The sequence below is a fragment of the Ranitomeya imitator genome, chromosome 2, assembly GCF_032444005.1.
Source record: "Ranitomeya imitator isolate aRanImi1 chromosome 2, aRanImi1.pri, whole genome shotgun sequence".
NCBI lineage: Eukaryota > Metazoa > Chordata > Amphibia > Anura > Dendrobatidae > Ranitomeya > Ranitomeya imitator.
In genome coordinates, this window is record NC_091283.1 from 156,339,439 (window position 1) to 156,355,394 (window position 15,956).

The 15,956-nt window shown below is 48.2% G+C and overlaps 1 protein-coding gene across 2 annotated transcripts in view; it reads right to left on the reverse strand.

The window, feature by feature from the left end:
• MED27 (mediator complex subunit 27) overlaps positions 1–15,956 on the reverse strand; it is a 201,913-nt gene that overhangs the window by 23,928 nt on the left and 162,029 nt on the right. For both annotated transcript variants that reach the window (XM_069747573.1, XM_069747574.1), the window contains one exon: positions 1,624–1,731. In XM_069747573.1, the coding sequence (XP_069603674.1) occupies positions 1,624–1,731 (108 nt within the window). The remainder of the gene's footprint in view (positions 1–1,623; positions 1,732–15,956) is intronic.

Consider the following 15,956-nt stretch of genomic DNA (forward strand, 5'->3'; position numbering starts at 1 on the left):
CCTGACATGACACCATGTGGCGGCACTGATGTGGGGCTGCTGCTGCCACCTGACATGACACCATGTGGCGGCACTGATGTGGGGCTGCTGCTGTCACCTGACATGAGACTATGTGGTGGCACTGATCTGGGGACTACTGTTGTGTATATGAGACATGACGCTTGACACAATTTCCAAAGGCCTGCACGCGTTTTCTGTTGTAAGCCAGGACTAGTCATCTACCTGACAACCTCTTATGACCTTCATGATTAAGGGTGCTTAGTCACCGGAAACGCGTTGACCTTGTTTTTATAATTTTTTCTGTATGCTGATGTTTTGTCCTTTCACTGTATTTTGAGTGAAATAAATTATGGATTTTTCACTATTTCGTTGAGCTGGATCTCCTTCTCTAACCTCTTATGACACCCCATAGGAATCAGACAGTTCAGACTCTGCTCTAGTAATCAGATTTTTTCCCAGAATTCACAATGGTGGAGGACCTCCTACCCCCTGTGTATGCAGCGTTGCGGGGCACCACAACAAGGGAGATACGACACACAGCTGCCCTTGTTGAGTTAGACCTTTTTTTAGATGAGCACCGTGGCGGTAAAACATCTGCATGCTAACGACCTCTCCTCCGGCACCCTCTGCTCGTTAGGATGTGGCCTTTGGGTCTGAAAGAGCATTGTCTGAGCTGTAATCAGTCCGGCTACCTGATTCCCATATCAATGCCCTGCCGGGTGCCCAGGGCAGGCGTTTCAGCATGGCGTGGGTTAAGCTCTGCGCCAATCAGTGCTTTAACCCTTCCTGCTCAAGCAGAGTGAATGATGCCACTTTCCTGGGGATGGGCAGACGATCACTCGTGGCTACCCGGCTGCCGCTTTGTGATTTGCAAGCTCCTTGGAGATCGGTGGCACGCGAGGGGTTAACACGAAAAGCCAATTATACGAGCACAGTCGGCTGTGAAAACCAAATTAATTTATTAGCTGTTCCAATGTTCCAGCGGACAGGAACGATTTTTTTTTTTGTTTTATTCATCTCTTCCCGTCTGCCCTTTCGGCTCGTCAATAAATTTAGGGAACAAATATCCCTGAGTAACCCCGATGTGACAATTACCAGCGCACTGAGGGGTGGCGAGACGGGGGGCATGGAGGGTGCTGGCAGCACTGTCAGTAATCACGAGCCCCTCGGTGAGGTAGCGCCTGCTGCGACTTGCCCTAACCTCCTGATCGAGCGACTGTCGATGCCGCAGACTGGCGGGAGGCCGGGCCAGACAGGACGCCGAGTCGTTTCACCATTTTCTACTCTTACTTCTGTCTACTCGGCTTTAAAGGGATGCTAGCCCTGCAGCTCATTTAATCTCCATACTACTGATTTCTGTTATCAGCCATTTAAAGGCCTGTGTGAAAAGAAGCTTAGGCGAATGTTCCCCAAGTCTAAAAAAAACCTAAAACAATTGCATAGCAGTTGTGTTCTGGCATCACACAACAGGGCTGCAGGGTCATAACTGGCAGGACATGGTACGGGGCCCTGGCACAGATCTTACACCATGCCCTCTGCCCAATGTGGAAACAATGTATGCAGCATGCCTTAGAGAGAGGTGCTTTAATAAGCCGTCCCTTTAAGAAGGGCAATTGGCCTCACCTTGCCGTCGTCCGTGTACACATTTTCGTTGTAGCCCTTGACTATGGTGCGGTCGATGAAGAGGCTGCGCATCACCACGATCACTTTCAGCACTTTTCCCAGGGTCACCTACAGAGAGACAAAGGGGATGAAAGCTTCACAAGGCGCCATACTGCGATTGTATACGTCACCAGTTCCAAGATCTCTGCTTGCTGTAAGTGAATGGGAACATCTTTCCTGACCTAGCACTCCTCACAGCTTCGGGTGTGGTGCATCTGCATTCATTCTGGGAACTCCAGCTGGTGAGAAACTACAACTGCCAACATGCCCCAATTGCTGGAAGTTCTGTGTGGACTGATACATTGTAACAAACCATCAGGACAGGAGTGAGACTTGTATTGCTAATGTATTGGATTCACAAGGATCGTGTAGACTAGGTGCAACGGTAACAAAGCCGCAGCTGTGAGAGAAAAGCTTAGAGTTGCAGGCTTTGTCTGTTAGTAAGAATGTGCCCATTTACCAACAGCAAGCATTACCGACTGTAATCACTGGTCGTTACAATGTGTCGGTGCAGATAAAGTGTCTGACTATGACTGCATCGGTCACCGGTGTTTTCTTCTATTCATTGAGTATGTTGGATCCATCTGGCAGATTCATTAGCGGGTGAAGTATCGCTGTATGGCACACACACGTCTGCCGCATCCAGGTCTGTGGGACTGGCACAGGGATGAAGGGCTTCTTATCCTACAAGACTGATGGAATGAGCCGCCTGGCACGTCAACGTGTTCCTTCCACTTGTGGTGCGGCCTGCCCGAGTGGCCTGTGTTGCTGTGCCAGTGCAGACGGGCAAGGTCTGCTTCAGGTCACTGAACAGCGCTGGCACTGTGCGAGCTCAGATGGCAGGCAGGAAGGCTCGCTCCGTGCAGCTAAACTGGCCTGGAGAACTATTAACAATTCATTTAGTTATATGCACACCTGCCAGAAGAAGGGGTGACTGGCACAATGAGGTGCCCACCTACTATTGTACCCGCAGATCTACACCGGATACAAATGTAGCAACTGAAGATTTGCAGGGACTCCCGGCGCACTACTGCAAGTGTCTCCACTGAGCTGTAGTGCAAAGCATGGGGGATCAAACAGCAACCTGAGCCTCTGTGTCTCCCACAGGATACAGGCTAGAATCACAAAGGATGGATAAAAAGGCTGAAAACAGCTAATTTAATTGAAAAATGTAAAAAAAAATGTAAAAAAATTCACCTGCAGGTGCAGCTTTAGGCACCATGGCATTGGGGTGCACAACTGGAATGAGGACTGCTGGCGGCAAAGACAAGGTAATATTTAACAAGTTTGCTGGCAGTCCCCTCCACAATACCCATCCCTCCCGCTGCTCCTAATTCCCCATGCAGGGAGGGTATGCAGGTGGCACAGGGACTTTGCCCGTCAGGACAGCTAATGCAGTGTGACACCGCTTTGGCAGCGGACGGGAAGAAATGACAGATCGACAGAAGATCTGTGCAAGGAGAAAAACTTTCCCAACCTTTCCCAACAGGGGACATGAAATATAGATGCGCCCAAACTGTCCCTCCGCCCACGGTTATATAGCTAAATCCCCAAACGATTTCCTGCCCGTTGCCCAGGTACAAGCTGCAGGTCAACAAACAATTATCTGTGCCGCATCCTTCCAATCCTTGTAGGTCAAAGACCTTCACAAGCCAACTTCTGGGAATATGACAATAAGTGGTGATGCCGATTCATTCAACCCCAGCTTTAACCCCAAAAGATAAAAACTCGGTGCAACTGCATGTGCCCCCAACCCCTTTATAACTTGACCATTTGCTCCAGCGCTCATTTATTTGTAGTGTTGGGGTAGTCCAGTAAATCTCCCTTGCTGTGCTGGCACTGTGAGTTGGCACCTTCTTCTCAGGCTTTACCTGTATTGGGGAGATTAACATCTTCCCCAAAAAATAAAAACAGCTGCAAAATCTGCTTTTATCCAACACGGAGACGGGATGTTCGGTGCGGGGAATTAGGAGGAAGAGCATGATTCCTACAAGATTCGGAATTAGCTGATTCTGCAGGTCTGGGTGATTTATAACATTCATGCAAATGATGTGATTTAAAGAACTCCCCAGACAGCAGAAATGTCATTAAACGGATTACTGGATGACAAATAGAGGGGTATCACCTATCACATCACTGACACTTACTAGGTCCGGGCATGCTGGGAGTTGTAGCTCCCCAACAGCTGGAGTGCCACAAGCTACTGACCACTGGCATAGTGGTGCCCAAAAACAACTAATTACATCCATTCAGTATATGATTGCTGCGGGTCTGGCACCTGCAACCCCTACTGTTCAAGAGAATGGGGGGTCTCTAAGTTCCATGTGTATAGAGCAGTAGTGAGCCTCAGTCTATAGCAGTGGTGGTCGCACTCACTCACTACCGCCCCACTCACCGTCTATAGCAGTGGTAGTCGCACTCACTCACTACCGCCCCACTCACAGTCTATAGCAGTGGTGGTCGCACTCGCTCACTACCTCCCACTCACCATCTATAGCAGTGGTGGTCGCACTCACTCACTACCGCCCCACTCACAGTCTATAGCAGTGGTGGTCGCACTCGCTCACTACCGCCCCACTCACCGTTTATAGCAGTGGTAGTCGCACTCGCTCACTACCGCCCCACTCACCGTCTATAGCAGTGGTGGTCACACACGCTCACTACCGCCCCACTCACAGTCTATAGCAGTGGTGGTCACACTCACTCACTACCGCCCCACTCACAGTCTATAGCAGTGGTGGTCACACTCACTCACTACCGCCCCACTCACCGTCTATAGCAGTGGTGGTCGCACTCACTCACTACCGCCCCACTCACCGTCTATAGCAGTGGTAGTCGCACTCACTCACTACCGCCCCACTCACAGTCTATAGCAGTGGTGGTCGCACTCGCTCGCTACCTCCCACTCACCATCTATAGCAGTGGTGGTCGCACTCACTCACTACCGCCCCACTCACAGTCTATAGCAGTGGTGGTCGCACTCGCTCACTACCGCCCCACTCACCGTTTATAGCAGTGGTAGTCGCACTCGCTCACTACCGCCCCACTCACAGTCTATAGCAGTGATGGTCACACTTACCCACTAGCGCCCCACTCACCATCTATAGCAGTGGTGGTCGCACTCACTCACTACCGCCCCACTCACAGTCTATAGCAGTGGTGGTCGCACTCGCTCACTACCGCCCCACTCACCGTCTATAGCAGTGGTAGTCGCACTCGCTCACTACCGCCCCACTCACAGTCTATAGCAGTGGTAGTCGCACTCGCTCACTACCACCCCACTCACAGTCTATAGCAGTGGTGGTCGCACTCGCTCACTACCGCCCCACTCACAGTCTATAGCAGTGGTGGTCGCACAGGCTCACTACCGCCCCACTCACAGTCTATAGCAGTGGTGGTCGCACAGGCTCACTACCGCCCCACTCACAGTCTATAGCAGTGGTGATCGGACTCGCTCACTACCGCCCCACTCACAGTCTATAGCAGTGGTGGTCACACTCGCTCACTACCGCCCCACTCACCGTCTATAGCAGTGGTGGTCGCACTCGCTCACTACCGCCCACTCACCGTCTATAGGAGTGGTGGTCACACACGCTCACTACCGCCCCACTCACCGTCTATAGCAGTGGTGGTCGCACTCGCTCACTACCGCCCACTCACCGTCTATAGGAGTGGTGGTCACACACGCTCACTACCGCCCCACTCACCGTCTATAGGAGTGGTGGTCACACTCTGTCAGTACTGCCACATTCACACAGGGACTCTGGGCCTCTACTCTCAGGATCGCTGGGATTCTCAGCATCCGTTCCCACTCCCAGTGCTCATACATGTTTCATCACTCCTGTACAAAAGAGATTAATGTTGTTTATGGGAAAACCCCTTTAAAGGTTTGCATTTTACCTAGGACACTACATACCCCTCCTGTCCCCCAAGTCTTTTCTCTGCAGTGTGTCAAGGGTTAACCAGTCAGGGAAGCGCTGCTAACTTGATGCCAGCAAAATATCAGGAAGCGCTGACAATACCGGGGGGATCGCCCTTGTAGGACTACACTGCACTCATTATATTGTTTTACTACAAAGCGATGAATTTCAAGCGCTGGCTATCCTTAGGGGAAAGCTCCAAATCCCTATTAATAAGGAAACAATGCTCCCGCCGCCTGGATCTCACCTGGATCTGGAGACATCACAGCCGCTCACATAATGAATGCAATTAAGAGAAACTCTCCAGTAAATACAATCAAGTCCTTGAATCGTCCTCGGCCGCTAGAGCAGATGATACTCCCAGGATTCTTCTGGGTGACAACGCACATGGCCATGCTCTCACGGAGGTTGTCAGCCAGCTTTCTCAGAATCCTGACTAGCCAGGCAGCTGGACAAGGATCACATATTACTTCATCATTCAATATGGGGGGCTCCTAACTTCCCTTACCGAAGGGAACACTCTACACTTAGGCACAATGGTTACTCCTTACTTCAGTTCAGTGGCTGCTGTGCTACTCTAAGGTCTTACAGGGGTCTCCACATTTAGGTTGGGAGACGGACCCTCTGCGCTCATACTGGCCTTAAGGACAAATGCCACAGTTTCCTTCATTATGAAGTCCACTCTGCCCCCTGTCCTGGGGTGTTTTACTTAAGGTTGGAGAAGAGGGCCTCTTCTATCTAGCCCAGGAATCCAGCCATTGATCAGCACGACGGCCATTGGTTTCTTGACCTTGCAGTAACAGGTGAAGTCCTTCCTTTGGTCCAGTAAGTAGGTTGACCTGTCCTCAATCCTGAGTTTTCATCCTCTTTGCACTCTGGAATCTGGTCCGGGCGAACCTACACCACGGGTGATCTCTGCCCACTACTGCATATTGGTTTTTGGGATGGGGCTCATTCACCCTTTACCATGAAGGTCAATCTTTCAATTTAAGCTAAGGGTTGGGTTCTGTACCCTCCTTATTGTCCCCTGGAGCCTCTGCCTATAGAATGGATGGGGGGCTCTTTGCCCACCAATAGAAGCAGCTCTGCCCATTTTGATGGTACTTATTCCTTCCTTCGGCACAAGGCTTGTCTCCATAAACTGCTCATACATGTCCCAACTAAAGGTGCTCATCCCTGCACAAAGTTCCCCAGTGGCACCGTACCCCTTGACTGGTAGGCTCACTGCAACCTTGACAACAAGGGTCAATCTTTCCTCCATCCTTCATTAAGGGGCCACTCTGCCCTTGAAGTTCACTATTACTTAATTTAAGACTGAGTCAGAAGAGTACCCTTTTCCTTGAGCGTGTCCCCTGGATTGCCTCCCATTAAACATGCAGGTGGCCCGTGTGTGCCACGATCCAGTCAGCGAGCCTCCTCTCTGTGCATGCGCCTGTTGGGTACCGTTACAGCCATCCCTACAATGTCACACAAGGACAATCTGCGCTTTTGTCAGATGAGACAGAACAAGGGGAACGCGCTGCACAAACTACAGCGGGATCGAAGGAGCATCCACAGCCCTAGGAGGAACTTTGAAGTGAAGAAAATGCGAGGTGCTGAAATATTAATTAAGAGCACATTACAATACATTCCTCCAGAACTGCGGGGAGAGAGCGAGAAGGAGAGAGCGCCGCACCTCCTAGAACTTTTGAAGGGAATGGAGACTGCTCGATATTCCTCCTGGTCGCTAAATGGCCTAATTATTTCCCGAACCCCTCTCGTCTGACGAGGACTTATCTGAGAAAAGTTGCGTTCACTGGCTGTGGGGCTTGTGTGCTCCATAAACTTCGGTGACATTGCCGTTCCCGGGGGGCTCCATCCTGTTGGCAGCTATAAATATACGCTGGGTGACATCAGTCTCCGTAATGAGGAGCAGCCAATTTATTGCCATTTACACTGATCATCTCTACGATGTCTGAGAAGGACGTCTGCGCCAACACAACCTGCCTGCTGCTCCTCTGCGCCCCCAAAATCAATCCCACCTTAAAAGGGGACATCCATATTTAGTCATCCCCTGACACAAGCCAGAGAACCAGGATCACTATTGATTCCAAGATCAGGGCGCACAGCAAACTCGGCCCGCTCTCTAAAGGGAATGTGAAGCCACAAAATCAACTGTTCTTTATATCAGGGTTTTGTGTGAAATCTTTTTTTTTTTACACTTTGGAATATTTTCCCATTTCACAATCATTATTAGAAATTTAAATAAGCAATCATGCGATTCTCACACTGGCCACTGGGGTTTTTCTATAGTCATAGTTTCTATTGTTCCAGGAAACAATACATGCACATTAGTCGCAATGGATAGACCACAACCCTATCTTCTGTATAGGAGTGTTTAATGTGAGTGTGCAAAGGTCAATGTGAAGAGAGGGGGAGGTGGTGAGCTGTGACATCACCTATTGTGATTGGTGGATCCTGTGTGATCTACTGTATATAGAGGTGTCATCAGTCATTATACAGGAGGAGGAGATGAGCTGTGACATCCCCTATTGTGATTGGTGGATTCTGTGTAATATACTGTATATAGAGGTGTTATTAGTCATTGTACAGGAGGAGATGAGCTGTGACATCACCTTTTGTGATTGCTGGATCATGTGTAATATACTGTATATAGAGGTGGCATCAGTCATTGTACAGGAGGAGGAGATGAGCTGTGACATCACCTTTTGTGATTGCTGGATCATGTGTAATATGCTGTATATAGAGGTGGCATCAGTCATTGTACAGGAGGAGGAAGTGAGCTGTGACATCTTTTGTGATTGGTGGATCATGTGTAACATACTGTATATAGAGGTGGCATCAGTCATTGTACAGGAGGAGGAGATGAGCTGTGACATCACCTTTTGTGATTGGTGGATCATGTGTAATATACTGTATATAGAGGTGGCATCAGTCATTGTACAGGAGGAGGAAGTGAGCTGTGACATCTTTTGTGATTGGTGGATCATGTGTAACATACTGTATACAGAGGTGTCATCAGTCATTATACAGGAGGAGGTGAGCTGTGACATCACCTTTTGTGAATGGTGGATCCTGTGTTATATACTGCATACAGAAGTGTCATCAGTCATTGTACAGGAGGAGGAGGAGGTGAGCTGTGACATCCCCTATTGTAAATGGTGGATCCTGTGTTATCTACTGTATATAGCGGTGTCATCAGTCATTGTACAGGAGGCGAGCTGTGATATCTATTGGGAATCAGCTGTGTAAATGAAGGTGAAATCAATCATTGTCCATGAGGAGTAAGTGAGCTGTGACATCATCGATTGTGATTGGTGGACCCTGTGTTATCTACTGTATATAGAGGTATCTGTAATTGTACAGGAGGAGGAAGTGAGCTGTTACATCACCTTTAGTGAATTGTGGATGCTGTGTTTTCTACTCAATATAGAGGTGTTATCAGCCATTGCACAGGAGGAGAGATGGGATACATATTATGAATGGTGGATCCTGTGTAACCAGCTGTATATATGGAGGTGAAATCAATCATTGTACATAAGGAGGTGAGCTGTGACATCACCGATTGTGAATGGTGGATCCCATATTATTTATCCTGCCTTTGATGATAAAGAAAATCTAGTAAACTCTTCCTTAATGACAATAACTACGAATGTAAAATAGTCTCAGAGTACAATATGAAAACTGCAAGATTATTGGGGTTTTTTTTTTTTAAATAAAACAAATGCAAGATTTTAAAAACTACACAAAACATAAACCTAATTTAAGCAATTGGTCATTTTCTGGTAACATACCCGATTTAACCCCTTCAAGACCCAGCCTATTTTGACCTTAAAGACCTTGCCGTTTTTTGCAATTCTGACCAGTGTCCCTTTATGAGGTAATAACTCAGGAACGCTTCAACGGATCCTAGCGGTTCTGAGATTGTTTTTTCGTGACATATTGGGCTTCATGTTAGTGGTAAATTTAGGTCAATAAATTCTGCATTTATTTGTGATAAACACGGAAATTTGGCGAAAATTTTGAAAATTTCGCAATTTTCACATTTTGAATTTTTATTCTGTTAAACCAGAGAGATATGTGACACAAAATAGTTAATAAATAACATTTCCCACATGTTTACTTTACATCAGCACAATTTTGGAAACAAAATTTTTTTTTGTTAGGAAGTTATAAGGGTTAAAATTCGACCAGCGATTTGTCATTTTTACAACGAAATTTACAAAACCATTTTTTTTAGGGACCACCTCACATTTGAAGTCAGTTTGAGGGGTCTATATGGCTGAAAATACCCAAAAGTGACACCATTCTAAAAACTGCACCCCTCAAGGTACTCAAAACCACATTCAAGAAGTTTATTAACCCTTCAGGTGCTTCACAGCAGCAGAAGCAACATGGAAGGAAAAAATGAACATTTAACTTTTTAGTCACAAAAATTATCTTTTAGCAACAATTTTTTTATTTTCCCAATGGTAAAAGGAGAAACTGAACCACGAACGTTGTTGTCCAATTTGTCCTGAGTACGCTGATACCTCATATGTGGGGGTAAACCACTGTTTTGGCGCACGGCAGGGCTTGGAAGGGAAGGAGCGCCATTTGACTTTTTGAATCAAAAATTGGCTCCACTCTTTAGCGGACACCATGTCACGTTTGGAGAGCCCCCGTGTGCCTAAAAATTGGAGCTCCCCCACAAGTGACCCCATTTTGGAAACTAGACGCCCCAAGGAACTTATCTAGATGCATAGTGAGCACTTTGAACCCCCAGGTGCTTCACAAATTGATCCGTAAAAATGAAAAAGTACTTTTTTTTCACAAAAAAATTCTTTTAGCCTCAATTTTTTCATTTTCACATGGGCAACAGGATAAAATGGATCCTAAAATGTGTTGGGCAATTTCTCCTGAGTACACCAATACCTCACATGTGGAGGTAAACCACTGTTTGGGCACATGGTAAGGCTCGGAAGGGAAGGAGCGCCATTTGACTTTTTGAATGAAAAATTATTTCCATCGTTAGCGGACACCATGTCGCGTTTGGATAGCTCCTGTGTGCCTAAACATTGGCGCTCCCCCACAAGTGACCCCATTTTGGAAACTAGACCCCCCAAGGAACTAATTTAGATGCCTAGTGAGCACTTTAAACCCTCAGGTGCTTCACAAATTGATCTGTAAAAATGAAAAAGTAATTTTTTTTCACAAAAAAATTCTTTTCGCCTCAATTTTCTCATTTTCACATGGGCAGTAGGATAAAATGGATCATAAAATTTGTTGGGCAATTTCTCCCGAGTACGCCGATACCTCATATGTGGGGGTAAACCACTGTTTGGGCACTCGGCAGGGCTCGGAAGAGAAGGCGTGCCATTTGACTTTTTGAATGGAAAATTAGCTCCAATTGTTAGCGGACACCATGTCGCGTTTGGAGAGCCCCTGTGTGCCTAAACATTGGAGCTCCCCCACAAGTGACCCCATTTTGGAAACTAGACCCCCCAAGGAACTTATCTAGATGCATATTGAGCACTTTAAACCCCCAGGTGCTTCACAGAAGTTTATAACGCAGAGCCATGAAAATAAAAAATAATTTTTCTTTCCTCAAAAATGATTTTTTAGCCTGGAATTTCCTATTTTGCCAAGGATAATAGGAGAAATTGGACCCCAAATATTGTTGTCCAGTTTGTCCTGAGTACGCTGATACCCCATATGTGGGGGTAAACCACTGTTTGGGCGCACGGCAGGGCTCGGAAGGGATGGCACGCCATTTGGCTTTTTAAATGGAAAATTAGCTCCAATCATTAGCGGACACCATGTCACGTTTGGAGAGCCCCTGTGTGCCTAAACATTGGAGATCCCCCAGAAATTACACCATTTTAGAAACTAGACCCCCAAAGGAACTAATCTAGATGTGTGGTGAGGACTTTGAACCCCCAAGTGCTTCACAGAAGTTTATAACGCAGAGCCATGAAAAAAAAAAAAAAAATTATTTTCTCAAAAATGATCTTTTAGCCTGCAATTTTTTATTTTCCCAAGGGTAACAGGAGAAATTGACCCCAATAGTTGTTGTCCAGTTTCTCCTGAGTACGCTGATACCCCATATGTGGGGGTAAATCACTGTTTGGGCACATGCCGGGGCTCGGAAGTGAAGTAGTGACGTTTTGAAATGCAGACTTTGATGGAATGCTCTGTGGGCGTCACGTTGCGTTTGCAGAGCCCCTGATGTGGCTTAACAGTAGAAACCCCCCACAAGTGACCCCATTTTGGAAACTAGACCCCCAAAGGAACTTATCTAGATGTGTGGTGAGCACTTTGAACCCCCAAGTGCTTCATAGAAGTTTATAATGCAGAGCCGTGAAAATAATAAATACGTTTTCTTTCCTCAAAAATAATTATTTAGCCCAGAATTTTTTAATTTTCCCAAGGGTAACAGGAGAAATTTGACCCCAATATTTGTTGTCCAGTTTCTCCTGAGTACGGTGATACCCCATATGTGGGGGTAAACTACTGTTTGGGCACATGCCGGGGCTTGGAATTGAAGTAGTGACGTTTTGAAATGCAGACTTTGATGGAATGCTCTGCGGGCGTCACGTTGCGTTTGCAGAGCCCCTGATGTGCCTAAACAGTAGAAACCCCCCACAAGTGACCCCATTTTGGAAACTAGACCCTGAAAGGAACTTATCTAGATGTGTGGTGAGCACTTTGAACCCCCAAGTGCTTCATAGAAGTTTATAATGCAGAGCCGTGAAAATAATAAATACGTTTTCTTTCCTCAAAAATAATTATTTAGCCCAGAATTTTTTATTTTCCCAAGGGTTACAGGAGAAATTGGACCCCAAAAGTTGTTGTCCAGTTTCTCCTGAGTACGCTGATACCCCATATGTGGGGGTAAACCACTGTTTGGGCACACGTCGGGGCTCAGAAGGGAAGTAGTGACTTTTGAAATGCAGACTTTGATGGAATGGTCTGCGGGTGTCACGTTGCGTTTGCAGAGCCCCTGGTGTGCCTAAACAGTAGAAACCCCCCACAAGTGACCCCATTTTAGAAACTAGACCCCCCAAGGAACTTATCTAGATATGTGGTGAGCACTTTGAACCCCCAAGTGCTTCACAGACGTTTACAACGCAGAGCCGTGAAAATAAAAAATCATTTTTCTTTCCTCAAAAATTATGTTTTAGCAAGCATTTTTTTAGATTCACAAGGGTAACAGGAGAAATTGGACCCCAGTAATTGTTGCGCAGTTTGTCCTGAGTATGCTGGTACCCCATATGTGGGGGTAAACCACTGTTTGGGCACACGTCAGGGCTCGGAAGTGAGGGAGCACCATTTGACTTTTTGAATACGAGATTGGCTGGAATCAATGGTGGCGCCATGTTGCGTTTGGAGACCCCTGATGTGCCTAAACAGTGGTAACCCCTCAATTCTACCTCCAACACTAACCCCAACACACCCCTAACCCTAATCCCAACTGTAGCCATAATCCTAATCACAACCCTAACCCCAACACACCCCTAACCACAACACTAACCCCAACACACCCCTAACCCTAACCACAACCCTAATTCCAACCCTAACCCTAAGGCTATCTGCCAACGTTGCGGATTCGTGTGAGATATTTCCGCACCATTTTTGAAAAATCTGCGGGTAAAAGGCACTGTGTTTTACCTGCGGATTTTCCGCGGATTTCCAGTGTTTTTTGTGCGGATTTCACCTGCGGATTCCTATTGAGGAACAGGTGTAAAACGCTGCGGAATCCGCACAAAGAATTGACATGCTGCGGAAAATACAACGCAGCGTTCCCGCGCGGTATTTTCCGCACCATGGGCACAGCGGATTTGGTTTTTCATATGTTTACATGGTACTGTAAACCTGATGGAACACTGCTGCGAATCCGCAGCCAAATCCGCACCGTGTGCACATAGCCTAATTCTAAAGGTATGTGCACACGCTGCGGAAAACGCTGCGGATCCGCAGCAGTTTCCCATGAGTGTACAGTTCAATGTAAACCTATGGGAAACAAAAATCGCTGTACACATGCTGCGGAAAAACTGCACGGAAACGCAGCGGTTTACATTCCGCAGCATGTCACTTCTTTGTGCGGATTCCGCAGCGGTTTTACAACTGCTCCAATAGAAAATCGCAATTGTAAAACCGCAGTGAAATGCGCAGAAAAAAACGCGGTAAATCCGCCATAAATCCGCAGCGGTTTAGCACTGCGGATTTATCAAATCCGCAGCGGAAAAATCCGCAGAGGACCAGAATACGTGTGCACATTCCTAACCCTAACCCTAACCCTACCCCTAACCCTACCCCTAGCCCTACCCCTAACCCTACCCCTAACCCTACCCCTAACCCTAACCCTACCCCTAACCCTAACCCTACCCCTAACCCTAACCCTATTCTAACAGTGGAAAAAAAAAAAATTCTTTATTTTTTTATTGTCCCTACCTATGGGGGTGACAAAGGGGGGGGGGGGTAATTTATTATTTTTTTTATTTTGATCACTGAGATAGATTATATCTCAGTGATCAAAATGCACTTTGGAACGAATCTGCCGGCCGGCAGATTCGGCGGGCGCACTGCGCATGCGCCCGCCATTTTGGAAGATGGCGGCGCCCGGGAGAAGACGGACGGGACCACGGCTGGATCGGTAAGTATGATAGGGTGGGGGGGGACCACGGGGGGGGGGGATCGGAGCACGGGGGGGGGAATCGGAGCGCGGGAGGGGTGGAACGGAGCGCGGGGGGCGTGGAACGGAGCACGGGGGGGCTGGAATGGAGCACGGGGGGGTGGAACGGAGCACGGGGGGGGTGGATCGGAGTGCAGGGGGGGTGATTGGAGCACGGGGGGGTGATTGGAGCACGGGGGGAGCGGGCACGAGCACGGGGGGGAGCGGAGCACAGGACGGAGGGGAGCCGGAGCAGTGTACCGGCCAGATCGGGGGGGTGGGGGGGCGATCGGAGGGGTGGGGTGGGGGCACACTAGTATTTCCAGCCATGGCCGATGATATTTCAGCATCGGCCATGGCTGGATTGTAATATTTCACCCGTTATAATGGGTGAAATATTACAAATCGCTCTGATTGGCAGTTTCACTTTCAACAGCCAATCAGAGCGATCGTAGCCACGAGGGGGTGAAGCCACCCCCCCTGGGCTAAACTACCACTCCTCCTGTCCCTGCAGATCGGGTGAAATGGGAGTTAACCCTTTCACCCGATCTGCAGGGACGCGATCTTTCCATGACGCCGCATAGGCGTCATGGGTCGGAATGGCACCGACTTTCATGACGCCTACGTGGCGTCATGGGTCGGGAAGGGGTTAAGGTACCTTCACACTAAACGACGCTGCAGCGATCCAGACAACGATCCGAATCGCTGCAGCGTCACTGTTTGGTCGCTGGAGAGCTGTCACACAGACCGCTCTCCAGCGACCAACGATGCCGGTAACCAGGGTAAACATCGGGTTACTAAGCGCAGGGCCGCGCTTAGTAACCCGATGTTTACCCTGGTTACCATCCTAAAAGTAAAAAAAACAAACGCTTCATACTTACCTTCCGCTGTCTGTCCTCGACGCTGTGCTTCTCTGTACTGGCTGTGAGCACAGCGGCCGGAAAGCAGAGCGGTGACGTCACCGCTCTGCTTTCCGGCCGCTGTGCTCACAGTGAGTGCAGGAAAGCAGAGCGCCGAGGACAGACAGCGGAAGGTAAGTATGAAGCGTTTGTTTTTTTTACTTTTAGGATGGTAACCAGGGTAAACATCGGGTTACTAAGCGCGGCCCTGCGCTTAGTAACCCAATGTTTACCCTGGTTACCAGCGAAGACATCGCTGAATCGGTGTCATACACGCCGATTCAGCGATGTCAGCGGGAGAGCCAGCGACCAAATAAAGTTCTGGGCTTCTAGCCCCGACCAACGACATCACAGCAGGATTCTGATCGCTGCTGGGTGTCAAACTAAACGATATCGCTAGCCAGGACGCTGCAACGTCACGGATCGCTAGCGATATCATTTAGTGTGAAGGTACCTTTACAATGGCACCTCTAAAAAGAAATCCACTTTAAAGGGAACCTGTGAGCAGATTTTGCCACTATAAGATGCGGCCACTGCCTTTCAGGGCTAGTATACAGCATTCTATAATTCTGTAGATAAGTCCCTGATCCGACCTGCAAGTGAAGAAAAATAAGTTATATTATACTCACCCTGGGGGAGGTCTGGTCCGATGGGTGTCGCAGGTCTGGGTCCGGCACCTCCCATCTTCTTGCGACGCGGCACTCCTGCTTCTTCATCGTTCCCCGGCATCACGCTCCTACGCAGGCATACTCTGTCCTGTTGAGGGCAGCGTAAAGTACTGAAGTGCGCATGCGCTGCACCTCTCTGACCTTTCCCGGCGCC